Below are 19,137 nucleotides of genomic sequence, written 5' to 3'. Positions count from 1 at the left end.
GGATCATAGTCTCTCCTACAAATGGAAGCATCTTCCTCAATTCCACTCTATCCAGGTCTTTCATTATTCTGTAGGTTTCAATGAGGACCCCCTCATCTTTCTAAACTCCGAGTACAGACCCAGAGTCCTCAAACGCTCCTCCAATCTCCAGCTTTTCATTCCCGGGATCATTCTTGTGAACCTCTCCTGGATCTTCTTCAGGACCAGCACATTCTTTAATACAGGCCCAAATTTGCTCACAATAATCCAAAGGTAGTCTGACCAGAGCCTTATAAAGCTTCAGCAGTACAACCCTGGTTTTGGTGGCACAAAATATTTTAATTTCTAAATGTGGCAAAGACCTTGAGGTTAACAAATAAAACTCAGCTGATAAAGTCCTTTATTACATGTCAATGTCCCAGATTGGTCTGTCATGGTGAACCTAACAACAGGAGACTCAGATGCAACTTCCAGTCGCTTTCTCATCTACAGGGGTTTTAATTGTTTTATCTTTTGATTCGATTTATTATTGTCACATATATTAACATTCATTGTAAAGTATTGTTTCTTACGCACTAGACAAGCAGAGCATGACATTCATAGAGAAGGAGAGAGTGCAAAATGTAGTGTTGCAGTCACAGTTCGGGTGTAGCAATGCACTACGGTGTACTATTGCAAGACAGATCCATTCAAAAAGTTGACGGCAGCTGGGAAGAAGCTGTTCCTGAATCGGTTGTAACGGAACCTCAGACGTAGAGGCTGAGCCGCGCTAAACTGTGAGACAATCAGAAAGAATGCTTTCCATGGTGCACTTGTAAAAGTTGCTGAGAGTCACAGGGAGCATGTCAAATTTCCTTCGTCTGTCTGTGATCGCCTTGGACTAATATGAAATTGGAGAGATGACAATGTTTGAATTGTAATATCTAATGGTGTAAAGTATCTGGGAGCAGAGTGGAAACTCAAGGAGAACATCACCTACTCCAATCATATCATGCCCATCTGCCTGCCCGCGCACGACCTGGCTGCCCTGGGCAAGGTGGGCCACCTGGCGGGCTGGGGGATGGGCGTGGAGCTGAAGCCCGCCACCCACCTGCTGTACGTGGAGCTGGGGATGGCCAACGCCAGCCAGTGCCTGCACCAGCTGGCCCAGAAGCAGCCCAGCCTCTTCGCCGAGGATGCCCCCGACCTGTTCTGCACCCAGCGCTCGGCGCTGGAGGAGAACGTGTGCCGGGGGGACCGGGGCGCCCCCTTCGTAGTGGAGGAGGGGGGCGTGGAGTACGCCACTGGCATCCTCTCCTACGACGAGGCCTGTCGGGCCTACACGTACGCCGTTTACACCAATATCTACAACCACCTCGACTGGCTCAAGGAGATCATGGCCAACCATTGAGTTTGAGGCTAAAAATCAGAGCCGGGGGGTGTGTGAGGAGGGAGGTGTGGGGGTGGGGTGGGCACTTCCCTTGCCCCCACCCCCGGTTCCCCAATCACCACCCCTCCCCACCACCCCCAAAACCTCCAATCCTTCCATTCTCAAGAGCCCCCTTTATCCAAACCCCCCCCCAACCCAATCTTTGGCCCACACTGTACGGGACTGGCTAACTCGCGAAACTCTCAGTAGCCCCACCCAACCCCCACCCCCACCACCGACACCCTCACTTGTCTCCCCCACCACCCCCCCAACCCACCCTCCCGCATCCGTGGGGCCCTTCACCCTCTCCAAAAACCGACCCACCCCCCCACAACCCACCCCCCACTCTCCAATCCATCACACACAAAGAGTCCGTATGTGGGATGGGAAACAATCACAGGCTCCTTCACCACCACCCCCACCCACCGCCCTATCAAAAAACTGCGGGAACCCCTTCCCCACCACCCGCCCACCAACCCCATCCTGCTCCCCCATTCATCGATCCATCACCGTAACCCTAACCCCCCCCCCAACTAAACTATCCCCCCCGCACGCACACACACACACACACACACACACATTCAGCGTTGGAGAGATGACGGTAACGAGAGGCGGGGCCGGGGGGCTGGGGTGGGGGACACAGAGTGGACAAGCGGTTGGGCAGAGAGCTGTCCGTTTGCGATCAGTGCTGACTCCAACTTCCAGCGAAATTTTCAATAAAAATCCTCGTTGCAAAATATTCCGTCTCTCTCTCTCTCTCTCTGGCGATGACTGGGTGGGGAGTCGGCGGGGGGGTAGGATTAGTAAGTTTGACACAGAGAGAGATGGGCCGAGTGGCCAGCAGCGAGGTTAAACACTGAAACCTTCTCCCTTGAGCCGCTGACATTGACACGGCAATGAAGTGCGGGTTACATAGGAAATAGCTTCCCTCTGTTTACTCTATCTATACCCTTCATAATCTTATACACCTCCATTAGATCCCCCCTCAGTCGCCGTCTTTCAAGGGAAAACAGCCCCAATTTGCTCAATCTCTCCTCATACCCCAGTCCTTCCATACCAGGCAACATCCTGGTAAACCTCCTCTGCACTCTCTCCAGAGTCTCCACGTCCTTCCGGTAGTAAGGAGACCAGAACTGGACGCAGGACTCCAAATGCGGCCGAACCAACGTTCTATACAACTGCAACATTAGACTCCAGCTCTTATATTCTATACCCCTTCCTATAAAGGCTAACATCCCATAGGCTTTCTTCACCACCTTCTCCACCTGTACTGCCACCTTCAAAGACTTGTGCCCTTGCACCCCCAGGTCTCGCTGCATTTCTGTACTCTTTATAGGCTTACCCTTTATCATGTAACTCCCCCCTACATTATTCCGGCCAAAATGCATCACCCCACATTTATCCGGATTAAACTCCATTTGCCATATATCTGCCCAATATCCCAGCCTATCAATATCCCGTTGTATTGCCAGACACCGCTCCTCACTGCCCCCCAATCCAGACATCTTAGTGTCATCTGCAAATTTGCTGATCACACCACCTACTCCCTCTTCCAAGTCATTTATAGACACTATAAGGACCCCCCCACCACGCACCCTCCCCTCCCAGCCCCACCCCCCCCCCCACCCCGCCGACCCCCCCGCCCCGACACTCTCCCATCCACCGTCTTCCCTCGGGGAAAGAGGTACAAAAGTCTGAGGTCATGTCCCGACCGACTCAAGAACGGCTCCTTCCCCGTGTTCGGTGTCCTACGTTCAAGGGTCACTCTGGGTCACCCCACGGCACGGAGCCATTCAAGATGGCGGCTCACCGCCAAGGTCAAAGGGAGGTGTGGGGGGTAGGGAGGTGTGGGGGGTGGGGGGGTGGGTGGGGAGATGGCTCGATTCTCTCGCTCGCCTGGAGACGGTTCTGGGCTCTGCGGAGTCAGCTCAGGATGTTGGACCCAACAAGCAGTGACCTTGTGTGTGTGTCTGTCTGTGCGTGTGTCTGTGTGTGTGTGTGTGTGTGCGTGTGTGTGTGTGTGTCTGTGTGTATGTGTGTGTGTCTGTGTGTGTGTGTGTGTCTGTGTGTGTGTGTGTGTGTGTGTGTGCGTGTGTGTGTGTGTATGTGTGTGTGTGTGTGTCTGTGTGTGTGTGTGTGTGTGTGTGTCTGGGTCACCGTCCAGCTCCCGATTTTGCAGACTCATCTGTCGATACTGAACTGTTTGCCTTTGGTGAGTTCAGTAGGGGAAGGTTCGGGAGATAAGGGATGGCAGATGCGGGAAGGGGAGGGCTGGAGACGGGAAAGAGAGTGGAGGAGGGCAGCGGGGGCGTGGGGTGGAGACTGGCCAGTCGCTGACTCTGCAGTCACTAACTCAATGGAAAGTTCCAGATCTGGGCAGTGGGGAGGGGACACAGGAGAGAGAGGGTGAAAAGCGGCGGGATCTGCGCAGAGAGAGCAATTGCAAAGCACCGAGCCCAGCGGACACCCGTCTCCTCCAAGAACAGCTGCAATTGCCCGCGGACACCCAGACACAGTCTCAACATGGGGTGAGAACCCCAGGCAAGGGGAGATTTACTCTGTATCTAACCCCATGCTGTACCTGTCCTGGGAGTGTTTGATGGGGACAGTGTAGAGGGAGCTTTACTCTGTATCTAACCCTGTGCTGTACCTGTCCTGGGAGTGTTTGATGGGGACAGTGTTCCTTCTTCACAAAGACATTGTTTATTTCGAAATAGATATTTTCTGTGTTTTATTCCTGCAGGATGTTCTGGTTCCGTTTGATGTTGCTCTGTTTGATTGGATCATTATCACACCTCAATTCATGTGTGGGTGAGTCGCAGTGTGGGAGTGTCAGTACTGAGGGAGCACCGCACTGTGGGAGGGTCAGTGATGAGGGAGCACCGCACGGTGGGAGGGTCAGTGCTGAGGGAGCGCCGCACTGTGGGAGGGTCAGTGCTGATGGAGCGCCGCACTGTGGGAGGGTCAGTGCTGAGGGAGCGCCGCACTGTGAGAGGGTCAGTGCTGAGGGAGCGCCGCAGTGTGGGAGGGTCAGTGCTGAAGGAGCGCCGCACTGCGGGAGTGTGAGTTCTGGGGGAGCACCGCACTGTGAGAGGGTCAGTGCTGAGGGAGCGCCGCACTGTGGGAGGGTCAGTGCTGAAGGAGCGCCGCACTGCGGGAGTGTGAGTTCTGGGGGAGCGCCGCACTGCGGGAGTGTGAGTTCTGGGGGAGCACCGCGCTGTGGGAGGGTCAGTGCTGAGGGAGCGCCGCACTGTGGGAGGGTCAGTGCTGAGGGAGCACCGCACTGTGGGAGGGTCAGTGCTGAGGGAGAGCCGCACTGTGGGAGGGTCAGTGCTGAGGGAGCACCGCACTGTGGGAGGGTCAGTGCCGAGGGAGCGCCGCACTGTGGGAGGGTCAGTGCAGAGGGAGCGCCTCACTGTGGGAGGGTCAGTGCTGAGGGAGCGCCGCACTGTGGGAGGGTCAGTGCCGAGGGAGAGCTGCACTGTGGGAGGGTCAGTGCCGAGGGAGAGCTGCACTGTGGGAGGGTCAGTGCTGAGGGAGCGCCGCACTGTGTGAGAGGGAGCACCGCACTGTGTGAGTATCAGTGCTGAGGGAGCGCCGTACTGTGGGAGGGTCATTGCTGAGTGAGCGCCGCGTTGTGGGAGGGGCAGTGCTGAGGGAGCACTGTGCTGTGGGAGGGTCAGTGCTGAGGGGGCGCCGCACTGTGGGAGGGTCAGTGCTGAGGGAGCGCCGCACTGTGGGAGGGTCAGTGCTGAGGGAGCGCCGCACTGTGGGAGGGTCGGTGCTGAGGGAGCGCCGCACTGTGGGAGGGTCGGTGCTGAGGGAGCGCCGCACTGTGTGAGTGTCAGTGCTGAGGGAGCACCGCACTGTGGGAGGGTCGGTGCTGAGGGGGCGCCGCACTGTGGGAGGGTCAGTGCTGAGGGGGCGCCGCACTGTGTGAGGGTCGGTGCTGAGGGAGCGCCGCACTGTGGGAGGGTCAGTGATGAGGGAGTGCCGCACTGTGGGAGGGTCGGTGCTGAGGGAGCGCCGCACTGTGTGAGTGTCAGTGCTGAGGGAGCACCGCACTGTGGGAGGGTCGGTGCTGAGGGAGCGCCGCACTGTGTGAGGGTCGGTGCTGAGGGAGCGCCGCACTGTGGGAGGGTCGGTGCTGAGGGAGCGCCGCACTGTGTGAGTGTCAGTGCTGAGGGAGCACCGCACTGTGGGAGGGTCGGTGCTGAGGGAGCGCCGCACTGTGTGAGGGTCGGTGCTGAGGGAGCGCCGCACTGTGTGAGGGTCAGTGCTGAGGGAGCACCGCACTGTCGGAGGGTCGGTGCTGAGGGAGCGCCGCACTGTTAGAGGGTCAGTGCTGAGGGAGCACCGCACTGTTAGACGGTCAGTGCTGAGGGAGCGCCGCACTGTGGGAGGGTCAGTGCTGAGGGAGCGCCGCACTGTGGGAGGGTCAGTGCTGAGGGAGCTCTGCACTGTGGGAGGGTCAGTGCTGAGGGATCGCCGCACTGTGGGAGGGTCGGTGCTGAGGGAGCACCGCACTGTGGGAGGGTCGGTGCTGAGGGAGTGCCGCACTGTGGGAGGGTCAGTGCTGAGGGAGCACCGCACTGTGGGAGGGTCAGTGCTGAGGGGGCGCCGCACTGTGGGAGGGTCGGTGCTGAGGGAGCGCCGCACTGTGTGAGGGTCGGTGCTGAGGGAGCGCCGCACTGTGGGAGGGTCGGTGCTGAGGGAGTGCCGCACTGTGTGAGTGTCAGTGCTGAGGGAGCACCGCACTGTGGGAGGGTCGGTGCTGAGGGAGCGCCGCACTGTGTGAGGGTCGGTGCTGAGGGAGCGCCGCACTGTGGGAGGGTCAGTGATGAGGGAGTGCCGCACTGTGGGAGGGTCAGTGCTGAGGGAGCGCCGCACTGTGGGAGGGTCAGTGCTGAGGGAGCGCCGCACTGTTAGAGGGTCAGTGCTGAGGGAGCACCGCACTGTCGGAGGGTCGGTGCTGAGGGAGCGCCGCACTGTTAGACGGTCAGTGCTGAGGGAGCGCCGCACTGTGGGAGGGTCAGTGCTGAGGGAGCGCCGCACTGTGGGAGGGTCGGTGCTGAGGGAGCACCGCACTGTGGGAGGGTCAGTGCTGAGGGAGCGCCGCACTGTGGGAGGGTCAGTGCTGAGGGAGCTCCGCACTGTGGGAGGGTCAGTGCTGAGGGAGCGCCGCACTGTGGGAGGGTCGGTGCTGAGGGAGCACCGCACTGTGGGAGGGTCAGTGCTGAGGGAGCGCCGCACTGTGGGAGGGTCAGTGCTGAGGGAGCTCCGCACTGTGGGAGGGTCAGTGCTGAGCGATCGCCGCACTGTGGGAGGGTCGGTGCTGAGGGAGCACCGCACTGTGGGAGGGTCGGTGCTGAGGGAGCGCCGCACTGTGTGAGGGTCGGTGCTGAGGGAGCGCCGCACTGTGGGAGGGTCAGTGATGAGGGAGTGCCGCACTATGGGAGGGTCAGTGCTGAGGGAGCACCGCACTGTGGGAGGGTCAGTGCTGAGGGAGCGCCACATTGTGGGAGTGTCAGTGCTGAGGGAGCGCCGCACTATGGGAGAGTCAGTGCTGAGGGAGCGCCGCACTGTGGGGGGGTCAGTGCTGAGGGAACGCCGCACTGTGGGAGGGTCGGTGCTGAGGGAACGCCGCACTGTGTGAAGGTCGGTGCTGAGGGCGCGCCGCACTGTGGGAGGGTCAGTGCTGAGGGAGCGCCGCACTGTTGGAGGGTCAGTGCTGAGGGAGTGCCGCACTGTGGGAGGGTCAGTGCTGAGAGAGTGCCGCACTGTGGGAGGGTCAGTGATGAGGGAGTGCCACACTGTGGGAGGGTCAGTGCTGAGGGAGTGCCGCACTGTGGGAGGGTCAGTGCTGAGGGAGTGCCGCACTGTGGGACGGTCAGTGCTGAGGGAGTGCCACACGGTGGGAGGGTCAGTGCAGAGGGAGCGCCTCACTGTGGGAGGGTCAGTGCTGAGGGAGCGCCGCACTGTGGGAGGGTCAGTGCCGAGGGAGAGCTGCACTGTGGGAGGGTCAGTGCCGAGGGAGAGCGGCACTGTGGGAGGGTCAGTGCTGAGGGAGCGCCGCACTGTGTGAGAGGGAGCACCGCACTGTGTGAGTATCAGTGCTGAGGGAGCGCCGTACTGTGGGAGGGTCATTGCTGAGTGAGCGCCGCGTTGTGGGAGGGGCAGTGCTGAGGGAGCACTGTGCTGTGGGAGGGTCAGTGCTGAGGGGGCGCCGCACTGTGGGAGGGTCAGTGCTGAGGGAGCGCCGCACTGTGGGAGGGTCAGTGCTGAGGGAGCGCCGCACTGTGGGAGGGTCAGTGCTGAGGGAGCGCCGCACTGTGGGAGAGTCGGTGCTGAGGGGGCGCCGCACTGTGGGAGGGTCAGTGCTGAGGGAGTGCCGCACTGTGGGAGGGTCAGTGCTGAGGGGGCGCCGCACTGTGGGAGGGTCAGTGCTGAGGGAGTGCCGCACAGTGTGAGTGTCAGTGCTGAGGGAGCGCCGCACTGTGGGAGGGTCGGTGCTGAGGGAGTGCCGCACTGTGTGAGTGTCAGTGCTGAGGGAGCACCGCACTGTGGGAGGGTCGGTGCTGAGGGAGTGCCGCACTGTGTGAGTGTCAGTGCTGAGGGAGCACCGCACTGTGGGAGGGTCGGTGCTGAGGGAGCGCCGCACTGTGTGAGGGTCGGTGCTGAGGGAGCGCCGCACTGTGGGAGGGTCAGTGCTGAGGGAGCGCCGCACTGTTAGAGGGTCAGTGCTGAGGGAGCACCGCACTGTCGGAGGGTCGGTGCTGAGGGAGCGCCGCACTGTTAGAGGGTCAGTGCTGAGGGAGCACCGCACTGTTAGACGGTCAGTGCTGAGGGAGCGCCGCACTGTGGGAGGGTCAGTGCTGAGGGAGCGCCGCACTGTGGGAGGGTCAGTGCTGAGGGAGCTCCGCACTGTGGGAGGGTCAGTGCTGAGGGATCGCCGCACTGTGGGAGGGTCGGTGCTGAGGGAGCGCCGCACTGTTAGAGGGTCAGTGCTGAGGGAGCACCGCACTGTCGGAGGGTCGGTGCTGAGGGAGCACCGCACTGTTAGAGGGTCAGTGCTGAGGGAGCACCACACTGTTAGACGGTCAGTGCTGAGGGAGCGCCGCACTGTGGGAGGGTCAGTGCTGAGGGAGCGCCGCACTGTGGGAGGGTCAGTGCTGAGGGATCGCCGCACTGTCAGAGGGTCAGTGCTGAGGGAGCGCCGCACTGTGGGAGGGTCGGTGCTGAGGGAGCACCGCACTGTGGGAGGGTCGGTGCTGAGGGAGCGCCGCACTGTGGGAGGGTCAGTGCTGAGGGAGCTCCGCACTGTGGGAGGGTCAGTGCTGAGGGATCGCCGCACTGTCAGAGGGTCAGTGCTGAGGGAGCGCCGCACTGTGGGAGGGTCGGTGCTGAGGGAGCACCGCACTGTCAGAGGGTCAGTGCTGAGGGAGCGCCGCACTGTGGGAGGGTCAGTGCTGAGGGAGCTCCGCACTGTGGGAGGGTCAGTGCTGAGCGATCGCCGCACTGTGGGAGGGTCGGTGCTGAGGGAGCACCGCACTGTGGGAGGGTCGGTGCTGAGGGAGCGCCGCACTGTGTGAGGGTCGGTGCTGAGGGAGCGCCGCACTGTGGGTGGGTCAGTGATGAGGGAGTGCCGCACTATGGGAGGGTCAGTGCTGAGGGAGCACCGCACTGTGGGAGGGTCAGTGCTGAGGGAGCGCCACATTGTGGGAGTGTCAGTGCTGAGGGAGCGCCGCACTATGGGAGAGTCAGTGATGAGGGAGCGCCGCACTGTGGGGGGGTCAGTGCTGAGGGAACGCCGCACTGTGGGAGGGTCGGTGCTGAGGGAGCGCCGCACTGTGTGAAGGTCGGTGCTGAGGGAGCGCCGCACTGTGGGAGGGTCAGTGCTGAGGGAGCGCCGCACTGTTGGAGGGTCAGTGCTGAGGGAGCGCCGCACTGTTGGAGGGTCAGTGCTGAGGGAGTGCCGCACTGTGGGAGGGTCAGTGCTGAGAGAGTGCCGCACTGTGGGAGGGTCAGTGATGAGGGAGTGCCACACTGTGGGAGGGTCAGTGCTGAGGGAGTGCCGCACTGTGGGAGGGTCAGTGCTGAGGGAGTGCCACACTGTGGGAGGGTCAGTGCTGAGGGAGTGCCGCACTGTGGGAGGGTCAGTGCTGAGGGAGTGCCGCACTGTGGGAGGGTCAGTGATGAGGGAGTGCCACACTGTGGGAGGGTCAGTGCTGAGGGAGTGCCGCACTGTGGGAGGGTCAGTGCTGAGGGAGCGCCGCACTGTGGGAGGGTCAGTGCTGAGGGAGCGCCGCACTGTTGGAGGGTCAGTGCTGAGGGAGCGCCGCACTGTTGGAGGGTCAGTGCTGAGGGAGTGCCGCACTGTGGGAGGGTCAGTGCTGAGAGAGTGCCGCACTGTGGGAGGGTCAGTGATGAGGGAGTGCCACACTGTGGGAGGGTCAGTGCTGAGGGAGTGCCGCACTGTGGGAGGGTCAGTGCTGAGGGAGTGCCACACTGTGGGAGGGTCAGTGCTGAGGTAGCGCCGCACTGTGGGAGGGTCAGTGCTGAGGGAGTGCCGCACTGTGGGAGGTTCAGTGCTGAGAGAGCGCCGCACTGTGGGAGGGTCGGTGCCGAGGGAGCGCCGCACTGTGGGAGGGTCAGTGCTGAGGGAGCGCCGCACTGTAGGAGGGTCAGTGCTGAGGGAGCACCGCACTGTGGGAGGGTCAGCGCTGAGGGAGTGCCGCACTGTGGGAGGGTCAGTGCTGAGGGAGCGCCGCACTGTGGGAGGGTCGGTGCTGAGGGAGCGCCGCACTGTGGGAGGGTCGGTGCTGAGGGAGCGCTGCAGTGTTAGAGGGTCAGTGCTGAGGGAGCACCGCACTGTTAGAGGGTCAGTGCTGAGGGAGCGCCGCACTGTTAGAGGGTCAGTGCTGAGGGAGCGCCGCACTGTGGGAGGGTCAGTGCTGAGGGAGCACCGCACTGTGGGAGGGTCGGTGCTGAGGGAGCGCCGCACTGTCGGAGGGTTGGTGCTGAGGGAGCGCCGCACTGTGGGAGGGTCAGTGCTGAGGGAGTGCCGCACTGTGGGAGGGTCAGAGCTGAGGGAGTGCCGCACTGTGGGAGGGTCAGTGCTGAGGGAGTGCCGCACTGTGGGAGGGTCAGTGCTGAGGGAGCGCCGCACTGTGGGAGGGTGAGTGCTGAGTGGGCGATGGGCTCTGCGGGGGAGTGTGGGGGGTGGGGGTACCGGGGGATATATCAGTTTGCCGTGCTGCACTCTAACCCCTGTTTTGCTGTCTAGGTGTTTATGTCTGTACGATCGAAGGGAAATGGACAAACACTGACCTTGATTTCGAAATCCCTACATGCGAGCCAGGTACAGAATCATAGTTACTCTGTCTGCCTTCCATCAGTGACCCCTGTTACACAGGGAGACTCTCTCTGTCTCTGTGTGTCTCTCTGTCTCTCTCTCTCTGTATCTCTCTGTGTCTCTCTGTTTCTCGCTCTCTCTCTCTGTCTCTGTCTGTCTCTCCAACTCTCTCTCTCTCTGTCTCTCTCTCTGCCTGTCTCTCTCTCTCTGTCTCCGTCTCTCTCTATCTCTGTTTCTGTCTCCGTCTCTCTCTCTCTGTCTCTCTCTGTCTCTCTCTGTCTCTCTCTCTCTCTCTCTCTGTCTGTCTCTCTCTCTCTCCCCCTCTCTCTCTCGCTCTCTCTGTTTCTCTATCTCTCTCTGTCTCTCTCGGTGAGGGGTCACTCTGATGTTCTGTCTCTCTCTCTCTCTCTCTGTTTCTCTGTCTCTCTCTCTCTTGTCTGTCTCTGTCTCTCTCTCTCTCTGTCTCTCTCTCTCTCTCTCATTGAGGGGTCAGTCTGATGTTCTGTCCCTCTCACTCTCTCTCACTGTCTGTCTGTCTGTCTCTCTCTGTCTCTCTCTCTCTCTGCCTCTGTCTCTCTCTCTCTGTCTCTCTCTCTCTCTCCGTCTCTCTCTCTCCCCCCCCCGTCTCTCTGTCTCTCTTTCTCTGTCTGTCTCTCTCTCTCTGTCTGTTTCTCTGTCTCTCTCTCTGTCTGTCTCTCTCTCTCTCTCTCTGTCTGTCTCTCTCTCTGTCTCTCTCGGTGAGGGATCAGTCTGATGTTCTCTCCCTCTCTCTCTCTCTTGACTTCTCTGTGGCCGCCCCGTGGTCCATTTGGAGACCCACCAGCGGGTGGTGGGGTCCAGATGGTGGTGAACGGAGCCTCTCCTTGGAGCATGCTGCTGCGGGGGGCCGATGGGGAGATCATCGACGGGGCACTGATTGCCCACCAGTGGGTGCTGACCAGCGCCCACGCCCTCCAGGGAGAGGGGCGCTCGGAGGCAGAGATCAAGGCCAATTTCCATGCCTACGTGGGCATCGAGGATGCCCGGGAAATGGACAGTGCCCACGAGGTCCACATCGACAAGATCTTCACCCACCCAAAGACCAAGGATGCCATGGTCTACAGCAACGACCTGGCCCTGGTCAAACTCAAGGAGAACATCACCTACTCCAATCATATCATGCCCATCTGCCCGCCCACGCACGACCTGGCTGCCCCGGGCAAGGTGGGCCACCTGGCGGGCTGGGGGATGGGCGTGGAGCTGAAGCCCGCCACCCACCTGCTGTACGTGGAGCTGGGGATGGCCAACGCCAGCCAGTGCCTGCACCAGCTGGCCCAGAAGCAGCCCGGCCTCTTCGCCGAGGATGCCCCCGACCTGTTCTGCACCCAGCGCTCGGTGCTGGAGGAGAACGTGTGCCGGGGGGACCGGGGCGCCCCCTTTGTGGTGGAGGAGGGGGGCGTGGAGTACGCCACTGGCATCCTCTCCTACGACGAGGCCTGTCGGGCCTACACGTACGCCATTTACACCAATATCTACAACCACCTCGACTGGCTCAAGGAGATCATGGCCAACCATTGAGTTTGTGGCTCAAAATCAGAGCCGGGGGGTGGGGGCGCTGTGGGAGTGGGGCGGGCACTTCCCTGGCCCCCACCCCCGGTTCCCCAATCACCACCCCTCCCCACCACCCCCAAAACCTCCAATCCTTCCATTCCCAAGAGCCCCCTTTATCCAAACCCCGCCCAACCCAATCTTTGGCCCACACTGTACGGGACTGGCTAACTCGCGAAACTCTCAGTAGCCCCCCCCCCAACCCCCACCCCCACCACCGATGCCCTCACTTGTCTCCCCCACCACCCCCCTCCACCAAACCACCTTCTTCCCTTCTCCCTCCCAACAAACTGTGGGAAACCACCCCCTACGCCGCCGACTTCCAATCACTCACCCCCTTCCGAATCCCTGTCCCTCCCAGGAAAGAGTGGGGACCCCCCCCTCCCCACCCACTTCCTACTCCCCTCTCCCTCCCGACAAAGAGTGGGGGGACCCCCCCTCCCCACCCACTTCCTACTCCCCTCTCCCTCCCGGGAAAAACCCTGCGGGGAGGGGGGAGGGGGAGGACGCCCCCCTCGCCCAGAAACCGGTGCGTCCGAGTGGTTTTCCATCGGGGCTGGGGAATTCTGGCCGTGTCCTCCAGACCTGATGGAGGGGGGGAAGGTAGCGGGGCGGAGGGGGGGTGGGGGGAAGTGTCAGACCCCGAGGGAATGTGGGGTTGTGAGTTTGCCGCCTGGTAGGGAAGGGGAGGGGAGGGTTGTAGGGTTGGAGAGATGACGGTAACGAGAGGCGGGGTCGGGGGCTGGGGTGGGGGACACAGAGTGGACAAGCGGATGGGCAGAGAGCTGTCCGTTTGCAATCGGTGCTGACTCCAACTTCCAGCGAAATTTTCAATAAAAATCCTCGTTGCAAAATATTGTGTCTCTCTCTCTCTCTCTCTCTGGCGATGACTGGGTGGGGAGTCGGCGGGGGGTAGGATTAGTAAGTTTGACACAGAGAGAGATGGGCCGAGTGGCCAGCAGCGAGGTTAAACACTGAAACCTTCTCCCTTGAGCCGCTGACATTGACACGGCAATGAAGTGCGGGTTACATAGGAAATAGCTTCCCTCTGTTTACTCTATCTATACCCTTCATAATCTTATACACCTCCATTAGATCCCCCCTCAGTCGCCGTCTTTCAAGGGAAAACAGCCCCAATTTGCCCAACCTTTCCTCATCACCCAGTCCTTCCATACCAGGCAACATCCTGGTAAACCTCCTCTGCACTCTCTCCAGAGTCTCCACGTCCTTCCGGTAGTAAGGCGACCAGAACTGGACGCAGGACTCCAAATGCGGCCTAACCAACATTCTGTACAACTGCGACATTAGACTCCAGCTCTTATATTCTATACCCCTTCCTATAAAGGCTAACATCCCATAGGCTTTCTTCACCACCTTCTCCACCTGTACTGCCACCTTCAAAGACTTGTGCCCTTGTACCCCCAGGTTCTGGGCTCTGCGGAGTCAGCTCAGGACGTTGGACCCAACAAGGAGTGACCTTGTGTGTGTGTGTGTGCGTATGTGTGTGTCTGTGTCTGTGTGTGTGTGTGTCTGTGTGTGTGTGTGTGTGCGTATGTGTGTGTGTATGTGTGTGTGTGTCTGGGTCACCGTCCAGCTCCCGATTTTGCAGACTCATCTGTCGATACTGAACTGTTTTCCTCTGGTGAGTTCAGTGGGGGAAGGTTCGGGAGATAAGGGATGGCAGATGCGGGAAGGGGAGGGCTGGAGACGGGAAAGAGAGTGGAGGAGGGCGGCGGGGGCGTGGGGTGGAGACCGGCCGGTCGCTGACCCTGCAGTCACTAACTCAATGGAAAGTTCCAGATCTGGGCAGTGGGGAGGGGTCACAAGAGGGAGAGAGGGTGAAAAGCGGCGGGATCTGCGCAGAGAGAGCAATTGCAAAGCACCGAGCCCAGCGGACACCCGTCTCCTCCAAGAACAGCTGCGATTGCCCGCGGACATCCAGACACAGTCTCAACATGGGGTGAGAACCCCGGGCAAGGGGAGATTTACTCTGTATCTAACCCCGTGCTGTACCTGTCCTGGGAGTGTTTGATCGGGGGGACAGTGTAGAGGGAGCTTTACTCTGTATCTAACCCCGTGCTGTACCTGTCCTGGGAGTGTTTGATCGGGGGGACAGTGTAGAGGGAGCTTTACTCTGTATCTAACCCCGTGCTGTACCTGTCCTGGGAGTGTTTGATTGGTGGACAGTGTAGAGGGAGCTTTACTCTGTATCCAACCCTGTGCTGTATCTGTCCTGGGAGTGATTGGTGGGGGACAGTGCAGAGGGAGCTTTACTCTGTATCTAACCCCGTGCTGTACCTGTCCTGGGAGTGTTTGATTGGTGGACAGTGTAGAGGGAGCTTTACTCTGTATCTAACCCCGTGCTGTACCTGTCCTGGGAGTGTTTGATGGGGGGACAGTGCAGAGGGAGCTTTACTCTGTATCTAACCCTGTGCTGTATCTGTCCTGGGAGTGATTGGTGGGGGACAGTGTAGAGGGAGCTTTACTCTGTATCTAACCCCGTGCTGTACCTGTCCTGGGAGTGTTTGATTGGTGGACAGTGCAGAGGGAGCTTTACTCTGTATCTAACCCTGTGCTGTACCTGTCCTGGGAGTGATTGGTGGGGGACAGTGTAGAGGGAGCTTTACTCTGTATCTAACCCCGTGCTGTACCTGTCCTGGGAGTGTTTGATGGGGGGACAGTGTAGAGGGAGCTTTACTCTGTATCTAACCCCGTGCTGTACCTGCCGTGGGAGTGTTTGATGGGGGACAGTGTAGAGGGAGCTTTACACTGTATCTAACCCTGTGCTGTACCTGTCCTGGGAGTGTTTGATGGGGGACAGTGTAGAGGGAGCTTTACTCTGTATCCAACCCCGGGCTGTACCTGCCCTGGGAGTGTTTGATGGGGACAGTGTAGAGGGAGCTTTACTCTGTATCTAACCCCGTGCTGTACCTGTCCTGGGAGTGTTTGATGGGACAGTACTCCTTCTTCGCAAAGACATTGTTTATTTGGGAATAGATATTTTCTGTGTTTTATTCCTGCAGGATTTTCCGGTTCCGTTTGATGTTGCTCTGTTTGATTGGATCATTATCACACCTCAATTCATGTGTGGGTGAGTGGATCTGTGGGAGGGTCAGTGCTGAGGGAGCGCCGCACTGTGGGAGGGTCAGTGGTAAGGGAGCACCGCACTGTGGGAGGGTCAGTGCTGAGGGAGCGCCGCACTGTGGGAGGGTCAGTGATAAGGTAGCACCGCACTGTGGGAGGGTCAGTGCTGAGGGAGCGCCGCACTGTTAGAGGGTCAGTGCTGCGGGAGCGCCACACTGTGGGAGGGTCAGTGCTGAGGGAGCGCCACACTGTGGGAGGGTCAGTGCTGAAGGAGCCCCGCACTGTGGGAGGGTCAGTGCTGAGGGAGCACCGCACTGTTAGAGGGTCAGTGCTGCGGGAGCGCCACACTGTGGGAGGGTCAGTGCTGAGGGAGCGCCGCACTGTGGGAGGGTCAGTGCTGAGGGAGCGCCGCACTGTGGGAGGGTCAGTGCTGAGGGAGCACCTCACAGTGGGAGGGTCAGCGCTGAGGGAGCACCGCACTGTTAGAGGGTCAGTGCTGAGGGAGCGCCACACTGTGGGAAGGTCAGTGCTGAGGGAGCGCCGCACTGTGGGAAGGTCAGTGCTGAGGGAGCGCCGCACTGTGGGAGGGTCAGTGGTAAGGGAGCACCGCACTGTGAGAGGGTCAGTGCTGAGGGAGCGCCGCACTGTGGGAGGGTCAGTGGTAAGGGAGCACCGCACTGTTAGAGGGTCAGTGCTGAGGGAGCGCCGCACTGTGGGAGGGTCAGTGCTGAGGGAGCACCGCACTGTTAGAGGGTCAGTGCTGAGGGAGCACCGCACTGTTAGAGGGTCAGTGCTGAGGGAGAGCCGCATTGTGGGAGGGTCGGTGCTGAGGGAGCGCCACACTGTGGGAGGGTCGGTGCTGAGGGAACGCCACACTGTGGGAGGGTCGGTGCTGAGGGAGCGCCACACTGTGGGAGGGTCAGCGCTGAGGGAGCGCCGCACTGTGGGAGGGTCAGTGCTGAGGGAGCACCTCACTGTGGGAGGGTCAGCGCTGAGGGAGCACCGCACTGTGGGAGTGTCAGCGCTGAGGGAACGCCGCACTGTGGGAGGGTCAGTGCTGAGGGAGCACCGCACTGTGGGAGGGTCAGTGCTGAGGGAGCGCCGCACTGTGGGAGGGTCAGAGCTGAGGGAGCGCCGCACTGTGGGAGGGTCAGCGCTGAGGGAGCGCAGCACTGTGGGAGTGTCAGTGCTGAGGGAGCACCGCACTGTGGGAGGGTCAGTGCTGAGGTAGTGCCGCACTGTGGGAGGGTCAGTGATGAGGGAGCACCGCACTGTGGGAATAACTTACCAGGGAAAGTTTGATTTTGGAAGTGGGTCCAACAGCGTTTCATTTCCATCTGTTTTTTAACCAGATTTCAAAGAATTTTGGCATATCACAGACGAGATTAGTAAGTGTGTTTGCAATGTTTAGTATTCTGGGCTCTCTGGAGACCTGGCTTTGTGGAATGAACCTCGACAAGTGTCGGATCTCTCTGTGAGGGAGCATTTAGGGAAGAGTGATCATAATTCTGTCGCTTTCACACTCTCACTCGGGTCAGTGCCGAGGGAGCGCCGCACTGTGGGAGGGTCAGTGCTGAGGGAGCGCCGCACTGTGGGAGGGTCAGTGCTGAGGAGAGCCGCACTGTTGGAGGTTCGGTGCCGAGGGAGCGCCGCACTGTGGGAGGGTCAGTGCTGAGGGAGTACCGGACTGTTGGAAGGTCAGTGCTGAGGGAGCGCCGCACTGTGGGAGGGTCAGTGCTGAGGGAGTGCCGCACTGTTGGAGGGTCGGTGCCAAGGGAGCGCCGCACTGTGAGAGGGTCAGAGCTGAGCGAGTGCCGCACTGTGGAAGGGTCAGTGTTGAGGGAGCACCGCACTGTGGGACGGTCAGTGCCGAGGGAGCGCCGCATTGTGGGTGGGTCAGTGCTGAGGGAGCACCGCACTGTGGGAGGGTCAGTGCCGAGGGAGCGCCGCATTGTGGGAGGGTCAGTGCTGAGGGAGCGCCGCACTGTGGGAGGGTAGGTGCTGAGGGAGAGCCGCACTGTGGGAGGGTCAGTGCTGAGGGAGCGCCGCACTGTGGGAGGGTCAGTGCTGAGGGAGCACCGCACTGTGGGAGGGTCAGTGCTGAGGGAGCGCCGCACTGTGGGAGGGTCAGTGCTGAGGGAGCGCCGCACTGTGGGAGGGTCAGTGCTGAGGGAGCACCTCACTGTGGGAGGGTCAGCGCTGAGGGAGCGCCGCACTGTGGGAGGGTCAGTGCTGAGGGAGCGCAGCACTGTGGGAGGGTCAGCGCTGAGGGATAGCCGCACTGTGGGAGGGTCAGTGCTGAGGGAGCACCGCACTGGGGGAGGGTCAGTGCTGAGGGAGTGCCGCACTGTGGGAGGGTCAGTGCTGAGGGGGTGCCGCACTGTTGGAGGGTCAGTGCTGGGGGAGCGCCGCACTGTGGGTGGGTGAGTGCTGAGGGAGCGCAGCACTGTGGGAGGGTCAGTGCTGAGGGAGCGGCGCATTGTGGGAGGGTCAGTGCTGAGGCAGAGCCGCAATGAGGGAGGGTCAGTGCTGAGGGAGCGTCGCACTGTGGGAGGGTCAGTGCTGAGGGAGCGCAGCACTGTGGGAGGGTCAGTGCTGAGAAAGCGCCGCACTGTGGGAGGGTCGGTGCTGAGGGAGCTCCGCACTGTGGGAGGGTCGGTGCTGAGGGAGCGCCGCACTGTGGGGGGGTCAGTGCTGAGGGAGCGCCGCACTGTGGGAGGGTCAGTGCTGAGGGAGTGCCGCACTGTGGGAGGGTCGGTGCTGAGGGAGCGCCGCACTGTGGGAGGGTCAGTGCAGAGGGAGCACCTCACTGTGGGAGGGTCAGCGCTGAGGGAGCGCCGCACTGTGGGAGTGTCAGTGCTGAGGGAGCGCCGCACTGTGGGAGGGTCAGTGCTGAGGGAGCGCCGCGCTTTGGGAGGGTCAGTGCTGAGGGAGCGCCGCGCTGTGGGAGGGTCAGTGCTGAGGGAGCGTCGCGCTGTGGGAGGGTCAGTGCTGAGGGAGCGCCTCACTGTTGGAGGGTCGGTGCTGAGGGAGCGCCGCACTGTGGGAGGGTCAGTGCTGAGGGAGCTCCGCAGTGTGGGAGGGTCAGTGCTGAGGGAGTGCCGCACTGTGGGATGGTCGGTGCTGAGGGAGCGCCGCACTGTGGGAGGGTTGGTGCTGAGGGAGCGCCGCACTGTGGGATGGTCGGTGCTGAGGGTGCGCCGCACTGTGGGAGGGTCAGTGCTGAGGGAGTACCGCACTGTGGGTGTAACTTACCAGGGAACGTGGATTTTGGAACTGGGTCTAACAGTGTTTTATAGGCAGGACGCAGACAGTCATGGTGAGTGTGTTTGCAATGTTTAGTATTCTGGGCTCTCTGGAGACCTGGCATTGCGGAATGAAACTGGGTAATTGTCGGATCTCTGTTTGGGGAGCATTTAGTGAATAGTGATCATAGTTCGGTCTCCTTCACACTCGCACTTGGGTCAGTGCTGAGGGAGCGCCGCACTGTTGGAGGGTCAGTGCTGAGGGACAGCCGCATTGTGCGAGGGTCGGTGCTGAGGGAGCGCAGCACTGTGGGAGGGTTGGTGCTAAGGGAGCGCCGCACTATGGGAGGGTCCGTGCTGAGGGAGCGCCGCACTGTGGGAGGGTCAGTGCTGAGGGAGCGCCGCACTGTGGGAGGGTCAGAGGTGAGGGAGCGACGCACTGTGGGAAGGTCAGTGCTGAGGGAGCGCCGCACTGTGGG

The 19,137-nt window shown here is 60.8% G+C and overlaps 1 protein-coding gene across 1 annotated transcript; it reads left to right on the top strand.

The window, feature by feature from the left end:
- The first annotated feature begins 11,582 nt into the window (after positions 1–11,582).
- On the top strand, positions 11,583–12,299 carry LOC145338819 (haptoglobin-like). Its single transcript, XM_080183230.1, has one exon. It carries the CDS (start codon positions 11,583–11,585, stop codon positions 12,297–12,299), a length of 717 nt encoding a protein of 238 aa, XP_080039356.1.
- Positions 12,300–19,137: the final 6,838 nt, after the last annotated feature.

Source organism: Carcharhinus amblyrhynchos, unplaced genomic scaffold, assembly GCF_965287045.1.
Source record: "Carcharhinus amblyrhynchos unplaced genomic scaffold, sCarAmb.v2.hapA chromosome_188, whole genome shotgun sequence".
NCBI lineage: Eukaryota > Metazoa > Chordata > Chondrichthyes > Carcharhiniformes > Carcharhinidae > Carcharhinus > Carcharhinus amblyrhynchos.
Note: the sequence above shows the minus strand (reverse complement) of the source record. Positions and strands in the feature narration are given on the sequence as shown.

Bases quoted from the DNA above. Each gene is read 5' to 3' on its own strand.
- LOC145338819 (XM_080183230.1), top strand. From the start codon at position 11,583: ATGGTGGTGAACGGAGCCTCTCCTTGGAGCATGCTGCTGCGGGGGGCC.